Source organism: Sarcophilus harrisii, chromosome 5 (genome assembly GCF_902635505.1).
Source record: "Sarcophilus harrisii chromosome 5, mSarHar1.11, whole genome shotgun sequence".
Classification (NCBI taxonomy): Eukaryota; Metazoa; Chordata; class Mammalia; order Dasyuromorphia; family Dasyuridae; genus Sarcophilus; species Sarcophilus harrisii.
In genome coordinates, this window is record NC_045430.1 from 272,317,882 (window position 1) to 272,334,317 (window position 16,436).

At 53.0% G+C, this 16,436-nt stretch overlaps 2 protein-coding genes across 2 annotated transcripts; both read left to right on the forward strand.

Annotated features, from left to right (window-relative positions):
* Positions 1-1,141: 1,141 nt before the first annotated feature.
* Positions 1,142-6,157, forward strand: HOXA10 (homeobox A10). The gene is made up of 2 exons (XM_031940528.1): positions 1,142-2,690; positions 4,284-6,157. Exons 1-2 carry the CDS (start codon positions 1,625-1,627, stop codon positions 4,556-4,558), a joined length of 1,341 nt encoding a protein of 446 aa, XP_031796388.1. The 5' UTR covers positions 1,142-1,624; the 3' UTR covers positions 4,559-6,157.
* Positions 6,158-11,914: 5,757 nt separating this feature from the next.
* Positions 11,915-15,490, forward strand: HOXA9 (homeobox A9; the record flags this gene model as incomplete). The annotated part of the gene is given in 6 exon segments (XM_031940266.1): positions 11,915-12,079; positions 12,081-12,112; positions 12,114-12,538; positions 12,541-12,577; positions 12,579-12,705; positions 14,307-15,490. Coding segments are annotated over 6 exon segments (1,047 nt in total), but the record flags the coding sequence as incomplete, so codon positions are not given.
* Positions 15,491-16,436: the final 946 nt, after the last annotated feature.

Below are 16,436 nucleotides of genomic sequence, written 5' to 3' on the forward strand. Positions count from 1 at the left end.
TCGGTCCTTTTCTTTTCTTCTTCACCCCGTCCTCACGTCCCTTATCCCCACTTTGCTCCCTCTGGAGTGCTGCACTGATGGGGGCAGCCTGGGGATAAGAACGGGAGTGGGGAGGAGGGAAAGAGTCGAATTTGAGTTGAGTTTTATTTGGGAAAATTGGCTTTTTATCGGCGGGGCCGGGCTGCGAAAGGTCCTGATGAACTGAGAATTGTTAGGTTCATCAGCAAAGAGAATCGCCTTGTGTCACCTTCATGAGCACCACAGCCTTTCCTGGCTGGCTAGCCTCCCTCTGCCCACTGTGCGAGGATCCCGGAAAGGGGGGAAACCGAGAGGCCGCCAGGCCAATGCCAAAGCCGGGCAGCCGGCGGCCCTGATCTTTCCTTTCTCGGTCCCGGGCCCAGATATTTAATGCTGCCTTCTGTGAGCTTTCGAGGTAGACCTTTTCAAAGACTGCAATCCCAGAACGTCAGAGCCGGAAGGGAAAGGGATCCTAGAGATTGTTCGCATCCAGTGTCCTAAATAAATTCTGGAAATAATCGTAATCACAGCCAATCGATTAAAACAAAAGCGGCCCGAGACCGAGCAGTGGAGCCGCTGAAGTTAAGAAACCAAACGAGGGCGGCGGAGCCCCAGACGCTGGGGCCGGATCCGAGAGGAGGGAGAGTCTCCGCGCCTTCCCCATTTACAGGAGAAACCAAAACGAGAGGAGGGGAGCTCCCGGGGCAGGGAGCCAGCCAGATGCCCCCGTTTGCGGGCGAGGTGTCCCCGTTCTCGGGGAGCCTGAGGAGCCAGGCTCCTTTCTCTTTCGTTCCCTCGTTCGTTAGTTCCCCGGCTCCTCGCCTCGGCCCTAAGCGTCTCGATTCACTTCTGTGCCGGGCCCCGCCCGAGTTGCCAGTATTCTCAGAGCCTGCCTTGGACCAGAACTGACATTTGGGTCCCGGGCTAGCCTAATGCTCTGGGGACTATTAATTCCTGAAGAATTTAACGCCAAACCTCGGCCAAGGTCTCTTTTGCCCCCTAAGCAGGGCAGAGAGAGAAGTAGCAGGGCTAGAAAATACTGGGAGGCTATTGATTTGACCGCCCCCCCCTCCATTAAAATTTGAAAAAAAAAAAGAAAGGGCAAGCCACATGTGTGTGTACTTTTATTTAAGTCGGCTCACATATGCTTTATCCGGAGAGAGATTTTTGGAACACGCCTAGGGCAGACTCGGGCTCCCGGATAGCGCTAGGTCGGAGGCGTCATAAACACCCCACTTGTTTACTATCTGATATCAAGGCCCAGGAGCGCCACAGAGATGAGCTTAGTCCCCCCTCCCGCCACGAAAACGGGGTGCACGACTTGGGGAAGGAGGGATCCGGTGGCTCGTCCAAAATCCTGGTGGAGATCGCGCCCCCAGAGTCCCGAGCCCCAGCCTTAGGTGTTGGGGCGTGTGTCTCAAGGCCCATCAATATACATTACATATTTATATAAATTCTCAATTCAGAGGTCGACCTGAGACCAGCACAGCGCCTACGAAACCAAACTGGGAGGGGTCGCTGGGAAACCCTGGCTCTTCATTGGCTGCGGGAGCTCGCCGAGGTGCGGGGGGATCTCTAACCCTATTCAGCATGTTTTGTACAAGAAATGTCAGCCAGAAAGGGCTATCTGCTCCCTTCGCCAAATTATCCCACAGCAATGTCATGCTCCGAGAGCCCGGCCGCGAACTCTTTTTTGGTGGATTCGCTGATCAGCTCGGGCAGAGCGGAAGGCGGTGGCGGTGGCGGCGGCGGCGGCGGCGGCGGCAGCGGCGGAGGCGGCGGTGGCGGCTACTACTCTCACTACCTGCCACAGGCTTCCGAGCTGTCCTACGGGCTGCAAAGCTGCGGGCTTTTCCCGGTCCTGAGCAAACGCAATGAAGGAGGAGGCTCGCCCGGGGGCATGGTGCCCTCGTCGCACCCCTACATGTCGGGCATGGAGGTCTGGCTAGACGGCCCCAGGTCGTGTCGGATGGAGCAAGCGGACGGGCCGCCGCCCCCGAATCACCAGCCGCAGCCCCAGCAGCCGCAGCCCCAGCAGAACCAGCAGCCCCAGTCCCAGAACCCGCAGCAGCCCCAGAATCACCACCACCACCAGCAGCCGCCGCAGCAGCCAGCGCAGCAGCAGGCGACCTCTTGCTCCTTCGCTCAGAACATCAAAGAGGAGAACTCTTATTGTCTCTATGATTCCGACAAATGCCCCAAAAGTTCAACGGCCCCGGAGCTAGCCTCCTTCCCCCCGCGGGGCCCTCCCGAGGTCTGCGCCCTCAACAGCGGCGGCGGCGGGGGCGGCGGCGGGGGCGGGGGCGGTGGCGTGCCGGTCCCGGGCTATTTCCGCCTATCTCAAGCCTATGGCACCGGCAGCTCCAAGAGCTATAGCGCGGCGGCGGCGGCGGCGGCAGCGGCGGCGGCCGCAGCAGCCCCGGGGGCGCAGCTGGGCGCTTCCCCTTTCCCCCAGCAGCCCCAAGTTCGCTTCGACTCGCCGCCCGCGCTCGCTTCGGTCTCGGCCGAGACGGCCAGGAAGGAGAGCTCCCTTGAGTCGCCTCCGCCTACGGCCTTAGCTTGTGGATCCCAGGCTGCGGAGGAAGAGGGACAGGCGTCGTCCTCCGCCGCGGAGGAACTGTCCCCCGCTCCCTCGGAGAGCAGCAAACCCTCTCCCGAGAAAGACCCCATAGGTAAGTGTGCCTGAAAACCCCGGACCTGCACAGAGGGAGCGGAAGTGAGAGAGAAAGCCAGCCCCAGAAGGATCAGGAGAGACAGGGAGGCAGAGAAGCAGACATGGAGACGGAGAAGGAAGGCAGGGGAGGAAGAAAAGAGAAAGGGGCCCCCCGAAAGGCAGAGATAGAGAGCCCCCGAAATAGCGGAGAGCCAGCCAGAAACCCCGAGGAGAGCACAGGGAACTCAGCAGCCGGCAGTTTCGCTCTGGCACGCAGCTCCACTCCAGCTGACCTTGTGAACTTGGTTTAGTATTTTTTTTTTTTTTAATATTTGGGCGTGGAGACGCAGTAAAAATTAATGTCCGGTGTAGAGAGCTGCCTCTGCTCTCCAGCCCCAGACTCGTTCGCCAGGCGAACCAGGTCGGAGGTGATCGGGACCAGGAGGCCAGGGAGCAACCTCCCTTCACCACTGCTCCTTTTCCATGTCTTCCTCCTCGTCAGAATCCCCGGCCCAATGGCCCCAGCCCACCCGCCCAGCCCCGCCAGCGGGGAGAAGAAGGTGGTTCGCAGATAACAAGGCTGTTTGTAAAGCTTCCAAAATAATCAGCCGCCGGCGCCAATAAATAAGCCCTATTAACCGGCGAAGTTGTAGTTTACGATCCCAAATGTCTCTTGCAAAGTCACAGTCGCCATGAGATCCTCCTTGCAAGGGGCACTGGCAGGGAATCTCCTCTGACAACCCCAGGGCAGCCCAGCCTAACCCCGACCTAGAGCTTGGAGTTAGAGCATAGTAGGGCTTTCCCCCTCTCGCTCCCTCGGAATTCCCCGAGTTCCTATATTCTGGGCTGGGGGTTGGGGATGACACCCAATCGATTATTTTTCCTCTTTACTTTTGGCACAAATTCAATCGTCTCCCACCATCCCCACGCCCACCCTCAGTCCAGTAGAGACCGGTTGGGGCAGCCGCCAAGGTCCCCTCCCCCAAGCCTTTCCTCTGCTGACCCTGGGGCAATAATGGGACTCCCTGCCCCCAAGCTCAGGGGGGCAGAGGAAATGCTTGTCTGCTAAGGGGAAGGAAAGGCAAAGAAAGGCGTTAAGTTCAAGATATACGGCCGCCCTTCTCCCGGTGCCCAGCCTTCGCTTCCAAGCTCTCCTCCGCGCCCTCCCCGCTAGCTCCCTTTGTGTGAAAACAGGTGTTTGGAAAACCAATTAAAACGCAATTTGAGGGGGGTGTGGGGGTGTTCTGAAGAGGAAGAGAGCCGGGAGGCCTTTAGAAAATGTCTTTTAATGGAGTGCCCCCCTCCTCGGCATGACCAAAGGGGAGATTTGAACCCCTTTCTGTAGCTTTCAGCCCTCCCCTCTCCCTTTCCACTGTCTGGGGTCCATTAGGGACGACGTGCAGGAAAGGCTTTTCCACGAGGTGCTGGGCCAAAGCAGTGCAAAGGCTCCCCCGGAGCCTGGGTCCCAGCCGCGCCTGCGGCCAGCCGGGGTCCCCGCTGCGTGCTCTGCTGCGGGCCTGGCCGTAACTTGGCTCCCTCCTCCCTTCTCGTTCCCTCCTCTGCCTCCCCCTCTCCCTCCTCTCCCTTCCCCGCTTTCTCTTCTCGACCCCAGGCAACGCCAAAGGTGAGAACGCGGCTAACTGGCTCACGGCGAAGAGCGGCCGGAAGAAGCGCTGCCCTTACACCAAGCACCAGACTTTGGAGCTGGAGAAGGAATTTCTTTTCAACATGTACCTAACTCGAGAGCGGCGCCTAGAGATCAGCCGCAGTGTCCATCTCACAGACAGACAGGTTAAGATCTGGTTTCAGAACCGACGCATGAAACTGAAGAAAATGAACCGAGAGAACAGAATCCGCGAGCTCACAGCCAATTTTAACTTTTCTTGATGAACCTCCAAACGACCAGCACGTTTTGACGGTGAAAAGAGCCAGTTGCCCTTCTTCCTAGGCGCTAGAGATTCGCACCTGTATCTCCCGGAATCACGATTTTGATTTTGTTTGGTTTGGGTTTTTCCCACCCCTTTCTCCATCCTCCATCTAGCCCTAGCAGCTTCGCAAGGCGGGATCGGGGAGGGGGGAAATCGTTTGGTTTGTTTGTCTTGTTTTCTGGGGGTGAACGGGGAGGGGGAGACTCGCCTCCCAAACAAACAAGCGAGCAAACAAACAAACAAACCGAGCCGACGTGGCGAGCGACGTCTCGGGCTGAGCTTGCTCGCCTCCCTCGCTCCCCACTCCTTCCACGAGTCAAGTGTCATCTCTCAGAGGGCTGCGCGTGGCTAGCCAGGCTCCGAGTCCAGAGACAAGAGTGTACTCATTGTAAACGCTAAGGTGTCTGTGGGGAGGTGACGGGTGAGTAGTCGAGGTTTTACATTTTGGCCGCGTTCAGGTCAGAGTCGGGCTGGGAGGTACGTGTGAGAGAGGGAGGCCGTCTCTTTCCCTTGGCGTTCCTAGTTTCTTTCTTTTCGAAGGGAAGGCCTTCACCATCGCGGACACGCAGGGGGAAAACAAGGGCATGACGTTGTGGGGGGGGGGGACAGGAGGAGGGAAAGATGGAGAGAGGGAGAAAGAGGAAGAGAAAGAATGGGCTCCCTTCTCTCTTGTCTCTGAAAACGATCACAGCTTTACAAATTGAGCAGGAGAGGAAGACCTCTTTTGACTGCATCCAAGGTCTCGTGCTGCTCCGGCATTAAATGTTCACACTTACCTCTGCCTCCCGCTATCTTCCCTGTTGTAGATAGTGACCTAATGTAGTTTTGCTTATTATATTATGTGGAATTAGTGGATTTTTGTCTCTAAGTAATGTTACCACTGGTAGCACGTGACAAGCACATACAATTCTCCTGGCCTTGACGGGGAGGAGGAGAGGAAATTTCGCTTTTATTTTGCTTACTGAAATCATGGAACCCTTCAGAGGACTCTAGCAGACGGGGTAGAAGAGAGAAAGGGAGACATTGTTTGGATTTCCTTTATACTGTGAAGTTACATGCATAAAAGGGTCAACCTGTAGGTGCAGAAACAAAGAGAAGTCGAAGTACAAATCTGTATAAATGTCTATTATTAAAGAATTGCCAATCCTGTTTTAAGCAAATGCATTCTATCGTTATTATAAATGTTAGTCCTAGCTCTATTTACTTCTTACCTTAAATCAGAATAAATTAATATTGTAATGCTGCTGTGCGTGGAAAAAAAAAAGACAATGTTTATGTTCTTATATAGAATAAAAGCCGTGGAATGAAGCCTTTTAATTTTACCTCTTTTGTGACTGTTTATCTTCACCACCCACTTTATCTCGTCCCCAACTTTTACAACAGGAATAGGGCCTGGGCTCCCTGCAATTACTGGAGGCATCCATTTAAATATTACCTAGACAGTCGTAATTTGTCTCGGCTGTAGAGCAATGCGGCCCTAAGGTTTGTGGGCTTTTGTTCCTTTTTTTATGACTTGCTAGTATATCTGGATTGTTGCTGACTTGGACGAGCGAGTGGTTTCAGTCGAGTGAGGAGCTGCATAGACAGAGGAAGCCACAGAGTATTTCTAGAGGGTAGAGAATGGATCAGAGATCGATTTTTTTTTTTTTGTTTTGTTTTGTTTTGCGGCCGACACCCAATCTCAATGAATCGAGGTCTTTTCCTAGGCAGGAAACAGGCCTTAGGTGGCACCCACAACCCTCGGATACCCCGGGAGCTGCTGGGAAGGTGAGCCCCTACCAGAGAGATGGCGGATGGCTAGAGACAGCGGTGCCCCAAACCCAATTTCTCTCTCTCCATAAGGTCCTCATTGCGGCTGACCCCTCATCCACCCCAACCCCAGGCCTTCTGTCTACCTGGTCGTTCTAGCCTGAAGAGGCAAAAAGGTTTCTGCCTCCTTGTCAGCTTAAGGTGGGAGTGGGGGGAGGCAGCAAGGAGAGGGGGCTGGGGGAGTGCTTGAAGAGAAGAGGAAGAGGAGGGGGAGAAGGAAGTGAGGGGTAGCCCGGGCAGGCTTGGCTAGTCCAAGCCGCTGGGCCAACTCTCCTCCAAGACAGACTTTGAACCCGATGCTCAGCCCCAGTCCTTTAGGGCTTTATGGTAGGCCCATTAATGCCCTCCCCTTTTCTCCACGGTTTGCTCTACTTGAAGGTTTGAGAAAAACAAACCCACACACCGGATCTCTCTCTCTCTCTCTCTCTCTCTCTCTCTCTCTCTCTCTCTCTCTCTCTCTCTCTCTCTCACACACACACACACACACACACACACACACACACACTTTCTCTCCTTTCACTCGTTCTTGCTTTCTCCCTCTCCTCTCTTTCCTTTCCCTCCTCCCTCCCCGTCCTTCTATCTCTCTCACCCTCCCTTCTCTCTGTCTTTTCCTTTCCTTTCCCCATTTTAAGCAGTCATAAGACTGCGGCGGTGGCGGTGGCGGTGGCGGTGGCGGTGGCGGTGGCAGCGGCCCGGGGCAGGTCGGAGCGGCGGCGCCTCGGTCTGGGGTTTGACTTGATTTTGTTTCTCTCTCTATAGCGGGATCCCTGCATAAGGAACCGGGCCTTGGGGGAGCAGCAGAACTGGTCTGTGATTTAGGTAGTTTCCTGTTGTTGGGGCTCCACCTTTCTCTCGACAGCATGATACTGCCTTCATTACTTCAGTTGAATTCGTCACCAGGTAGAGAGAGCCGGTGGGCAGGGGGCCGAAGACAGGGGCCGAGGACGGACCTCTAACTAGGCGTCACGTCCAAATGCCACTATCCGCTCCGGGAGCACAGTGCTTCGCTGCCGCCTGCCCTGCCCGGATCCGGGGCGTGCGCGGACCGAGGAGCGCCCACTTCTCCTTCCTCTTCTCCTTCCTCCGTTTTCCTATGCTCTGCTCCTCCCCACCCCCACCCCCCCAAACTGGGGGCAGGTATGGTCAGGTTAGCTCGCTCGGAGGCGGCGGGGGCGTGGTAGGAATTTCTCGGCTAGGGACCATTCAAGGTCAGGTGCGGTTTGCTAAGGAATGGGGGCTTCGGGGGCTTGGACCCGCGTTTCAGCCGCCCCTGCTTTGCGCGTAAAATCCCAAGATCTTCTGTTGCCTGAAAAGAATTAGAGGAAACCTAGAAATCTGGATGGGACCCCCTTCCTCCGCCCCCTCCCCAAGACCTCTGGTTCAGACTGGTCAAAGAAGGGCCAAGGTGGAAGGAAGTCAGGATTCTGCTTATCAATTATTCCCACAAACACACACACACACACACACACACACACACACACACACACTGCTTTCTCTTTTTCTCTCCTCTTTTTTTTGTTTTCTGATTCTCTTTTCTCCATATTTCCTTCTCCTTTCATTTTGGGCCTTTGGGACACAGGCCTGGTTTGTGGACTAACTGCGGCTTCGCCTTAGTCCTCCTATCCAGGTGCTGCGGTTAATTTGGGGGGAAAACCTGAAGAAACCGAGGTCTCCACTGCCTGACTCGGGAAGGAACTGGTCCGGAGGAGGGGAGACAATCGAGGCAGGTTTTGCACTTTGGCTCGGTAGCGTTCGCAAGGCCTCGGTTACGATCACGATTAGGCAGCGGCCAGGCGCCTGCATTCCTTTGAGGCGGACTGAGCAACAGCGACCTCGCTGGGTCTGTCGCGGGGAGCCCCACACTCCGGGCTTTGTTACGTGGACACCAAACAAGAACCAGTCCCCGGGAACCCGGGAGAGATGAGGGCTGGCGGGAATATGTGCAGGACCGGAGGGATTCTGCAGGCTGAGCTTGTGGCTACGAGGGGCACGCTGCTCCCTTGCTCTGTGCCAGGGTTTTGAGACTGACTAGGCTGTCAGGGGGCAAGGAAGCTCTTCGGGGAGCATTCTCCGAGAAAACCCAGCAGAAGCCAAGAAGGGAGAGAGCTTCTGCGGCTGGCTCTACAGCAGAGCTTTGCCATGGTCCTTCTGGCTAAGTTAGGAGAGAAGGAGAGAGAGAGAGAGAGAGAGAGAGAGAGAGAGAGAGAGAGAATAGAAAATATGACCCGCTGGGGTAATTCAGTCCCTGGTCATTAGAATAAATATTTATATATCTAACTACCTTAAATGCATGCCTTTGCCCAGTGAATTTTGAGTCAGAAACATGAAAGGAGAATCGGGGAGCTTCGGACAGCCCAATTCCCAGATTTAGGAAGTTTAAAGTAATCCAGGGCGGGACTGGCCCCACAAAACTCCAGAAAAGACAAGGCAAAGTTGAGTGCCTGACCCCAGGTGGAGTCTATTCCGAGGCAGGGGTCACATCTCCCCCAAGTCGGGCTTGCGCCAACAACAGAAAGGCCCTTTCCGTCCCACGCGGTGCCGAAATCCGGACAGAATAGCCACTTTCCTTTCCTTGGGCCAACCTGGAAGGATCTCTCTCTCTCTCTTGCGCTCTCTCTCTCTCTCTCTTTTTCCCTTTATGGAGATAAAACCCAATTGCTGCCCTTTTCCAACCTGCAGCCTCTCAGTTTGCTCTGAAGGCCACTTGGAGTGTTGTATTAACCTCTGGTGCTTGTGGTCTATGGAGGGTCGTTAGAGAGCCTGCCGCGGTGGCGGCTCTACAATTCAATTCATTTGCTATGCAATACCCTTAAAAAAGAATTATATGCAGGGAGGGGAGAGGTTCTTAATTACACCGGCTTATTAGTCTGGCGGCTAGGGTCTTTTTCACGGAAACAAACAAACAAAAACCCAACCGTTGTTACCGCATTCAAAATAAAAACATAAGCCTGCTCAATGCCTGCTCAATGCCTGCTCCAGACGGGGTTTGGAATTTTGCTTTCTCAGCCTCTGTCAAGCGGCAGTTTGCCGACTATCAAATTATTCAGCGATGTCTCGGGTTAAAAATAATTAGGCAGTTTGAGAGAACGACCACTTTTCTCGTTTTGTTATTGTTATTGTTGTTATTGTTATTATTAGTTTTCTCTAGGTTGAAGCTGAGAAAAGGCTCATGGGGGGTGCCTCGGTTCGGAGACAGTAAAGTCTATTACGCTCAGCCAAGTCTGAAACGTTTACAACGAACAAAATTGTCCTTAAGTAAAGACCGGGAGCCTAAGGATGCCAGAGAACTATTCCGGACCCCTTGTCCGTCCTTTGTTTATGAGGAGGCGATTTTTAAAAAAAGAAAGAGGATAAAATCAGGGCTCCCCGAGGGCTAGCCCTGGACGTAAGCAAGCGGACGGCCGAGAGCTAAGTTGGAGGTCATTGTGTAACCTAACTTCATTCACGTCCATTCCATATTTTTTTAGGAAGCCAATGGGCCGGCCTTCCTCGAGCTGCTGCATCTTGCCGGGTTCTCTGACTGCCTCAAAGAGATAAGACTCTCCCAGCTTCTTATCACTCCGAATCAGACGGGGAATTGAGAGAAAGAATAGGATCTCTCTGAGATTTCTGTTGTGGCCATTGAGAAAACTTGAACAGGAGGAAAAGGGAGAGAAAAAAAAAAGGAGGGGGAGAAAGGAAAGGGAGGAAAGAGATGTAAAGCTAATGAGAAACATATTTTTGCATGCGGAATATTCACACGTGAATTTAATTACTACCCAGTTGCAAGTCCTTGTGGCTTTCTACTTAGGATTGGGTTTTTCAAATTAACAGGGAGGCGGCCTGCTTTCTCCCCCCAGCCCCACGGCAGTGATTGGGGGTGGGGGGGGGCGATAAAGAGGCCATATCCAAGAAAAGCAAAGAAAGAATGGATTCAAGTCAAAAGTCCCATTCTCCCCCTCCTCGGTGCTGGACCTTTACTTTAATTCCTAACACTGGACTTGAGCTGAGGGACGGCTCACTTGCTTTACTTGAAGACTGTAACCCTCCGCTCACTTTGTGTCTCTTGTGTGTGAACCCAGGAGACCAGGAGCATCCTGGAAATTAATAAACAAATCTTTCTTCCTCGGTCCTAGGGCCTGTGAGCGGCTGCGTCGGGGTTCCCCCGATATCCACACAAAGAATCCCCCTGCTTTTCTATGGCAATGGACAGAGGAAGGAGAGAGGGAGGAGGGGAAGAAGGGAATGAGGAAGGGAAGATTGGTGTGCCTTTTCTGTTGCTGGGGCTGCAGTTTTCAAGATTCCCTCGCTTTTGGTAAATATGTTCCCTTTCTCAGGCTTGGGCTGCGGGCAAGCCTGGTCCCGGGGGCTTGGGCCCTGCGGAGAGCTTGCCAGAGGAGTCCCAGCTCGGGATAGAGTCCTTTGCCCGGCCGTGGGGCCAGCCTGGGGGGCCGGACGCGGGGCTCAGCTTTGGGCCGGGGCCCCAAGACGCGGTCTTGAAGCCGCCCCCTCCCAACAGCTCTACTGACGGTTCTCGGAATCTGCCCGGATGCCCGTTGGACGTAGCCGCTGTTCCCCACAAAGTCGTTCTCCCCCAACTTTAGGCCGGAGAGCCTGTCTCCATGGGACCAGAGAAAAGCAGGCGTGTGTGTGTGTATGTGTGTGTGTGTGTGTGTGTGTGTGTGCGTGTGCGCGCGAGCCTGTGTCCGTGCCACTGAGGGTTGGCGTTGTGTGAGAGAGAAAAAGGCTAAGACCGAGAGAAGAAATCTGTAGACACCCGAGTGCGGCGGCTGGAGATGCTTTCCCGTTCGAGTCTTCTTTGCTGGGTGCGTCCTGGGCACTACAGTCAGCTTGGGGAGGGGGGGGCACGGGAAGGGGCGTCGGCAGCCCGGGCGCCCTGAGCACCCCCAGTCTACAGCCCCGGGGGACGCGAGGGAGATGCCGGAGGACGGCCGGGGGAGCCCCAGGAACACGCCAAGCTTCCCTTCGGATCCCGGCACGCGGGGCCCTGGGCTCCGTCCCGAGACCGGGGCCGGGCTCTGGGCGTCGGGGCCGGGCGGGGAGCGGTCGGGGCGGGCGGCGGCTGCTCTGAGGCGCCTTTGACTTTCGGCCGGAGGCTCCGGCCGCGGCGCAGCGCGGTTATTTACAGTGAGCTCCCAAACCAAACACAATAGTATAATTTAACCTTTCCAAGCACTCGTAAATTTTTACTACGGGGAGACACGGCGAGGCAAATGAATATGCCTTTCCTTACTGACTTCCTACCAGCCCCGTGGCTCTCGCAACAATAACTCCTTATGAAATATCATAAATATATATTTAAATACAGTACAGCGAGAATGCGATTTTGCTTTTTTATGGCTTCAATTATTGTATAATTTTATGTGGAGGTCTCGGCTCCCCAGGTTTTCGCAGGGAGCTCTGCCTCACTGATGGCGTGATTAATTGTGATATAAAATAGTCCGCTTAAAAAGGGGGTAGTCAGACCCAACCTGATCTTTTAATCTCCGTTGGCCACAATTAAAACAAACTTTATCGTAGAACTCAAATATCCCTTTGCATAAAAACATATGGCTTTGCTATAAAAATTATGACTGGAAAACACTGGCCCATTAATAGCCTGCGGAGTGATTTATACTTTATTGTTCTGCTGGCCCGGCACGTGACGCGGCCAGCCAATGGCGTGACAGGCAGCCTTCAACTTATTAGGTGACTGTACTTCTCCGTAGGACCAAGTTGTTACATGAAATCTGCAGTTTCATAATTTCCGCAGGTCCGGCGTCGGGGCGGCGGCGGCGGCGGCGGCGGCGGCGGCGTCGCGTGGCCATGTCGACTTCGGGGACCCTGAGCAATTACCGTGGACTGTTTTGCCCACGAGAGGGAAGATGGCCTGCCGGCCCCGGCGCCCTGGCGCAGCCCGCCCGGCAGCCGGCGCTGGGGGAGCACCCGGACTTCAGCCCCTGCAGCTTCCAGTCGAAGGCGTCGGTCTTCGGCACTTCCTGGAACCCGGTGCACCCGCCGAGCGCCAAAAGGCCGTTCTACCCCTTTTATGTACCACCAGGGTTTCGGCGGGCCCCTGACGGCAGGTACATGCGTTCCTGGCTGGAGCCCATGCCAGGCTCTCTGTCCTTCCCGGGTTTACCTTCCAGCAGGATTACGGATTAAAACCCGAACGTTTGGCCAGAAGGGGGATTTCCGTTTGACACTCACACTTTGTCTCTGTCTGACTATGCTTGTGGTTCTCCTCCAGTTGATAGGGATAAGCAGCCCAGCGAAGGTGCGTTCTCGGAAAACAATGGAGACAGTGAGGGGGGGAAAATATTGATCCAGGTGCGAGCGGGTTTTCTAAATGTGCTGTTACTTTCCACCCCCGGCGGCCTCCTGCCTGGTTTGCCGGGTCCCAGGATGAGGTTCTGTGGAGAAAGACTTTTCCCCTTTCTTTTTTCTTTTCTCCATCCCTCTATCCCTTCTTTGCCTTTTCTCCTGTCCTCCCTCCCTTCCCTTTCTTTTCCTTATCCCATTGGATTTCCCTTTTCTTCTTCTTCTTCTTCTTCTTCTTCTTTCTTTCCCTTTCTTCTCTCTTCTCTCTCTCCCTCTTCCTCCTCCTTCTTCCCTCTTCTTTTCTACCCCCTCTTTTCTTTCTTCTCTTCTTCCCCTACCTGTCCAGACTTTCCCTCATCCCCACCCCCACTAGGAGGCAGAAGTCAGGACTTGCTGGTGTAAATTGAACGGATGAAACGCTCCCTTTCCTCTCCGCCCCCTTCCCAAATCCCCAAATCCAGAACTGAGCTGGAGAGGGTAGTGTGTGTGTGTGTTGGGGGGGAGGGAAGAGGCAAAGAGAGGAGAGAGGTAGGGTGGAGTATGAGACTATGGGGGCCACATAACTGAAACCAGGACATTCCCTTCCACCCCTCTCTAACCTCTGCTTAGGACTTTGTGGTGTGCTTCCTGGACTCTAGGGACAAAGTTACTTTGGGCCGGTTCTTCGAAAGCATGAGATGCTAATATATTTTTTGAGACGGGTAATTTACACGTCCAGCAGCGGGAGTATAAAGTTGAGTTATTGTTTGGGGAGAAAAGAAGTTTTTACCTTCAGAGACTGTTGTGCTGAACGGAGCAACTGAACTAAGGGCTGAGCCAAAAATGTTATGCAAATAAGTTTATAAAACCGCTTATTCAGCCAGTGAGAGACGTGTTTTTGTGTTGTGCAGTCTTCCAGGGAAAGCACATAGGAAGGTCAAAATGAAGCAGGGAAGAAGGGAGGGAGAAAGAGAGAGGGAGGGAGGGAGAGAAAGAGAAAGGGAGGGAGGAAGGGAGAGAGAGAGAGAGAGAGAGAGAGAGAGAGAGAGAGAGAGAGAGAGAGAGAGAAAGGGAGAGAGAAGGGGAGAGGGAGGGAGAGAGGGAGAGAGAAAGAGAGAGGAAAAGAGAGGGAGAGGGAGGGAGGGAGGGGGAGAGAGAGAGAGAGAGAGAGAGAGAGAGAGAGAGAGAGAATTTGTATTTCTGTGCCAATACAACACAATGTGGCTTCTTCTGGGATGGAGAGAGGGGAGGTGTATTTTAAAGTTATATTCTGTAATCAATCTAAAACGGGTAGGGAAAGAGGAGGCGGAGGTTGAGGGCTTGGCTTAGCTAGGCTACGTGTAAATTGTATGTGACCCTCCATGTGTTCGTTTGATTTTTCATTCCATTGTGTCTGACCCCAACACACACACACACACACACACACACACACACACACACACACCCTGTCTTGGGAAATAAGAAAGGAACGTCCTAACCTTCGCTCTCCTTGAATTTCCCCAAAGGCCCCCCTAAATTGGGAGAGGCTGGGTGGGCACTGCTGCTGCTCTTGCTGATTCTTATCTTATTATAATCGCCAGGGGGAGAAAAATATCTCACGCTCTCTTGTCTTTTCCCACTTCCCTTCACCCTCCACCCCAGACAACCCAGCTGCGAACTGGCTACACGCGAGATCCACTCGAAAAAAGCGCTGTCCCTACACCAAGCACCAAACACTAGAACTGGAGAAGGAATTCTTGTTCAATATGTATCTCACCAGGGACCGCAGATACGAAGTGGCAAGACTCCTCAACCTCACCGAAAGACAAGTCAAAATTTGGTTTCAAAACAGGAGGATGAAAATGAAGAAAATTAACAAAGACCGAGCAAAGGACGAATGATGTGGCCCAGGTTGATAGGAAGGCTGGGGGAAGTTCTCTCCCTCCCATTCCTTCTTCTCCCCGCTCCCAGCCTCCAGAACCCTACAAAATATGACTGAATCCAGGTCTCTCCCCATCCACCCACCCCATCCCTTCTTCCCCTCTTCCCCAATCCTTATCATTCATAATGGTGTACCTTGTCACGGTAGCACGGGGGGCCTTGCCCAGCCTGTGGTGGAGGTACTGTAAGCTTTTTCATTTTCTATCCTAGGACAAAAAAGGGGGCATTAGTGCTGTATGGCTGTGTGTGTTGGCTTGTATTTAAAAAAAAAAAAAAAGAAAGAAAGAAAAGAAAAGAAGAAATCTACCTGTTCCTTACTTATGGAGAAAAAAAATAATAACTACCTTTTTCCTAATGCACAACTCTCTGGACAGACTGTAGAGCGTAGTGTGTGTAGTTCTTTGATTTGCTCTGTGCGCAGCGGAGAGGGCTGCTGTAATACTTGAACATGTGTTTGTTTGTGGTTAATCATTGTTCGTGAATCCACTTTTGTGCTTGGGTGCCGGCCCTACCGGTTGTCATCGTGGACGCTAAGAATCTCATTCGAACTCAGGTTGTTGAGGAGAAATGTGGCAAAGGATCTAGCTCTGTAGTGTAATAAGTCTTTCTTCTGTATAACTAGACAGTTAACCTTGGATTGTAATATAAATAGAGAAAGAGAGAGAGAGAGAGAGTATATAAAATATCATCCCAGTCAAAGAAAAAAAAAGAATAAAAAAAGAGAAACTTTTGTTGGGCTGGGAGGGATAAGTGGACTCCAAAGCCTCTCCCCAACGTCTTTCCAATCGGGACATTTTAGTCTGTACAGTTGATCTCTAGTACTGTCTTGTCAGTTGTATATAATCTATATATTAAAGAAAAAAAAAGTAAATACTCAGACGAGCTTGAATCTTGTTTTTGCACCAGTGAAGCCGTTTTCCGATTTCGGAATTATTTGTTCACGTGAAGAAGGTAACTACCTATAGTTTACGTTTAATTTTAAGGGGGGGGGGGAACGAATGCTTATTGTAATTGAGTTAATTTTATTGATAATAAATTATGCGCTATGAAACCTGCCATCGGGCTATCGTAGATTTGTATCACTTGAAATTTGGGGACTTCTGTTAAGGCAGAACAATAAATACACTGTATATTTTGCAAGAGTTACCTCATGACCTACTGACCAAACCATTGTGTTGAGATGATATTTAACTTTTTGCCAAATAAAAAATATATTGATTCTTTTCTATTCTACGGGTCCACTGTTTTGAACGTCCTTCTATAAGTACCAATTGCCGGTTTCTTCCTCCCCAGCTAGATCCTGGAAGGGCGGCGGCAGGGCTAGCGAGTCCAAGGCGCTGCGGAGAGAGCAGGGAGGGAGCCCAAAGCTGGGCCTCTTTTTGCTCCCTTTTCCCTCGGGGCAGACCGGCGGAACCACGCTGATGGTTGTAGTTTCCTTTCTCGGTCCCTAGTTTTTTCCTTCCCTCCCCAGACCGAGGCCCAGGCTTCCAGACTGAGCTCCAGATACCGGCCCCCTGGCCCGGAGGGGATGGGAGAGAAAGATTTCTTAGGGAACGGGCTGCAGCTGGGCAGAGCAGAGAGCTCTCATTAGTTTAGGCTCCGGACTCATTCCCAGCCTGGTCCCGTGGCCCTTAGACTTGATCCAGGGGAACCCCAAAGGAAAGTGGGTGGGTGAGACAGGGGACCAACTCAGCTAAGGAGCAGAAGAGATCCGAAGGGCCATGCAGATGTGGAAAGGACTGGATACGGGACCCAGGAGGCTGAAGGAAACTCTCCGCACACCCTGCGTGCGCCTAATCCGGGTGGTGAAGAAAGACTCGGCCAGCCGG

Coding starts and splice junctions, on each gene's coding strand:
- HOXA10 (XM_031940528.1), top strand. CDS start 1,625: ATGTCAGCCAGAAAGGGCTATCTGCTCCCTTCGCCAAATTATCCCACA. Junction 2,691..4,283: donor TCCCGAGAAAGACCCCATAG/GTAAGTGTGCCT, acceptor TCTCGACCCCAG/GCAACGCCAAAGGTGAGAAC.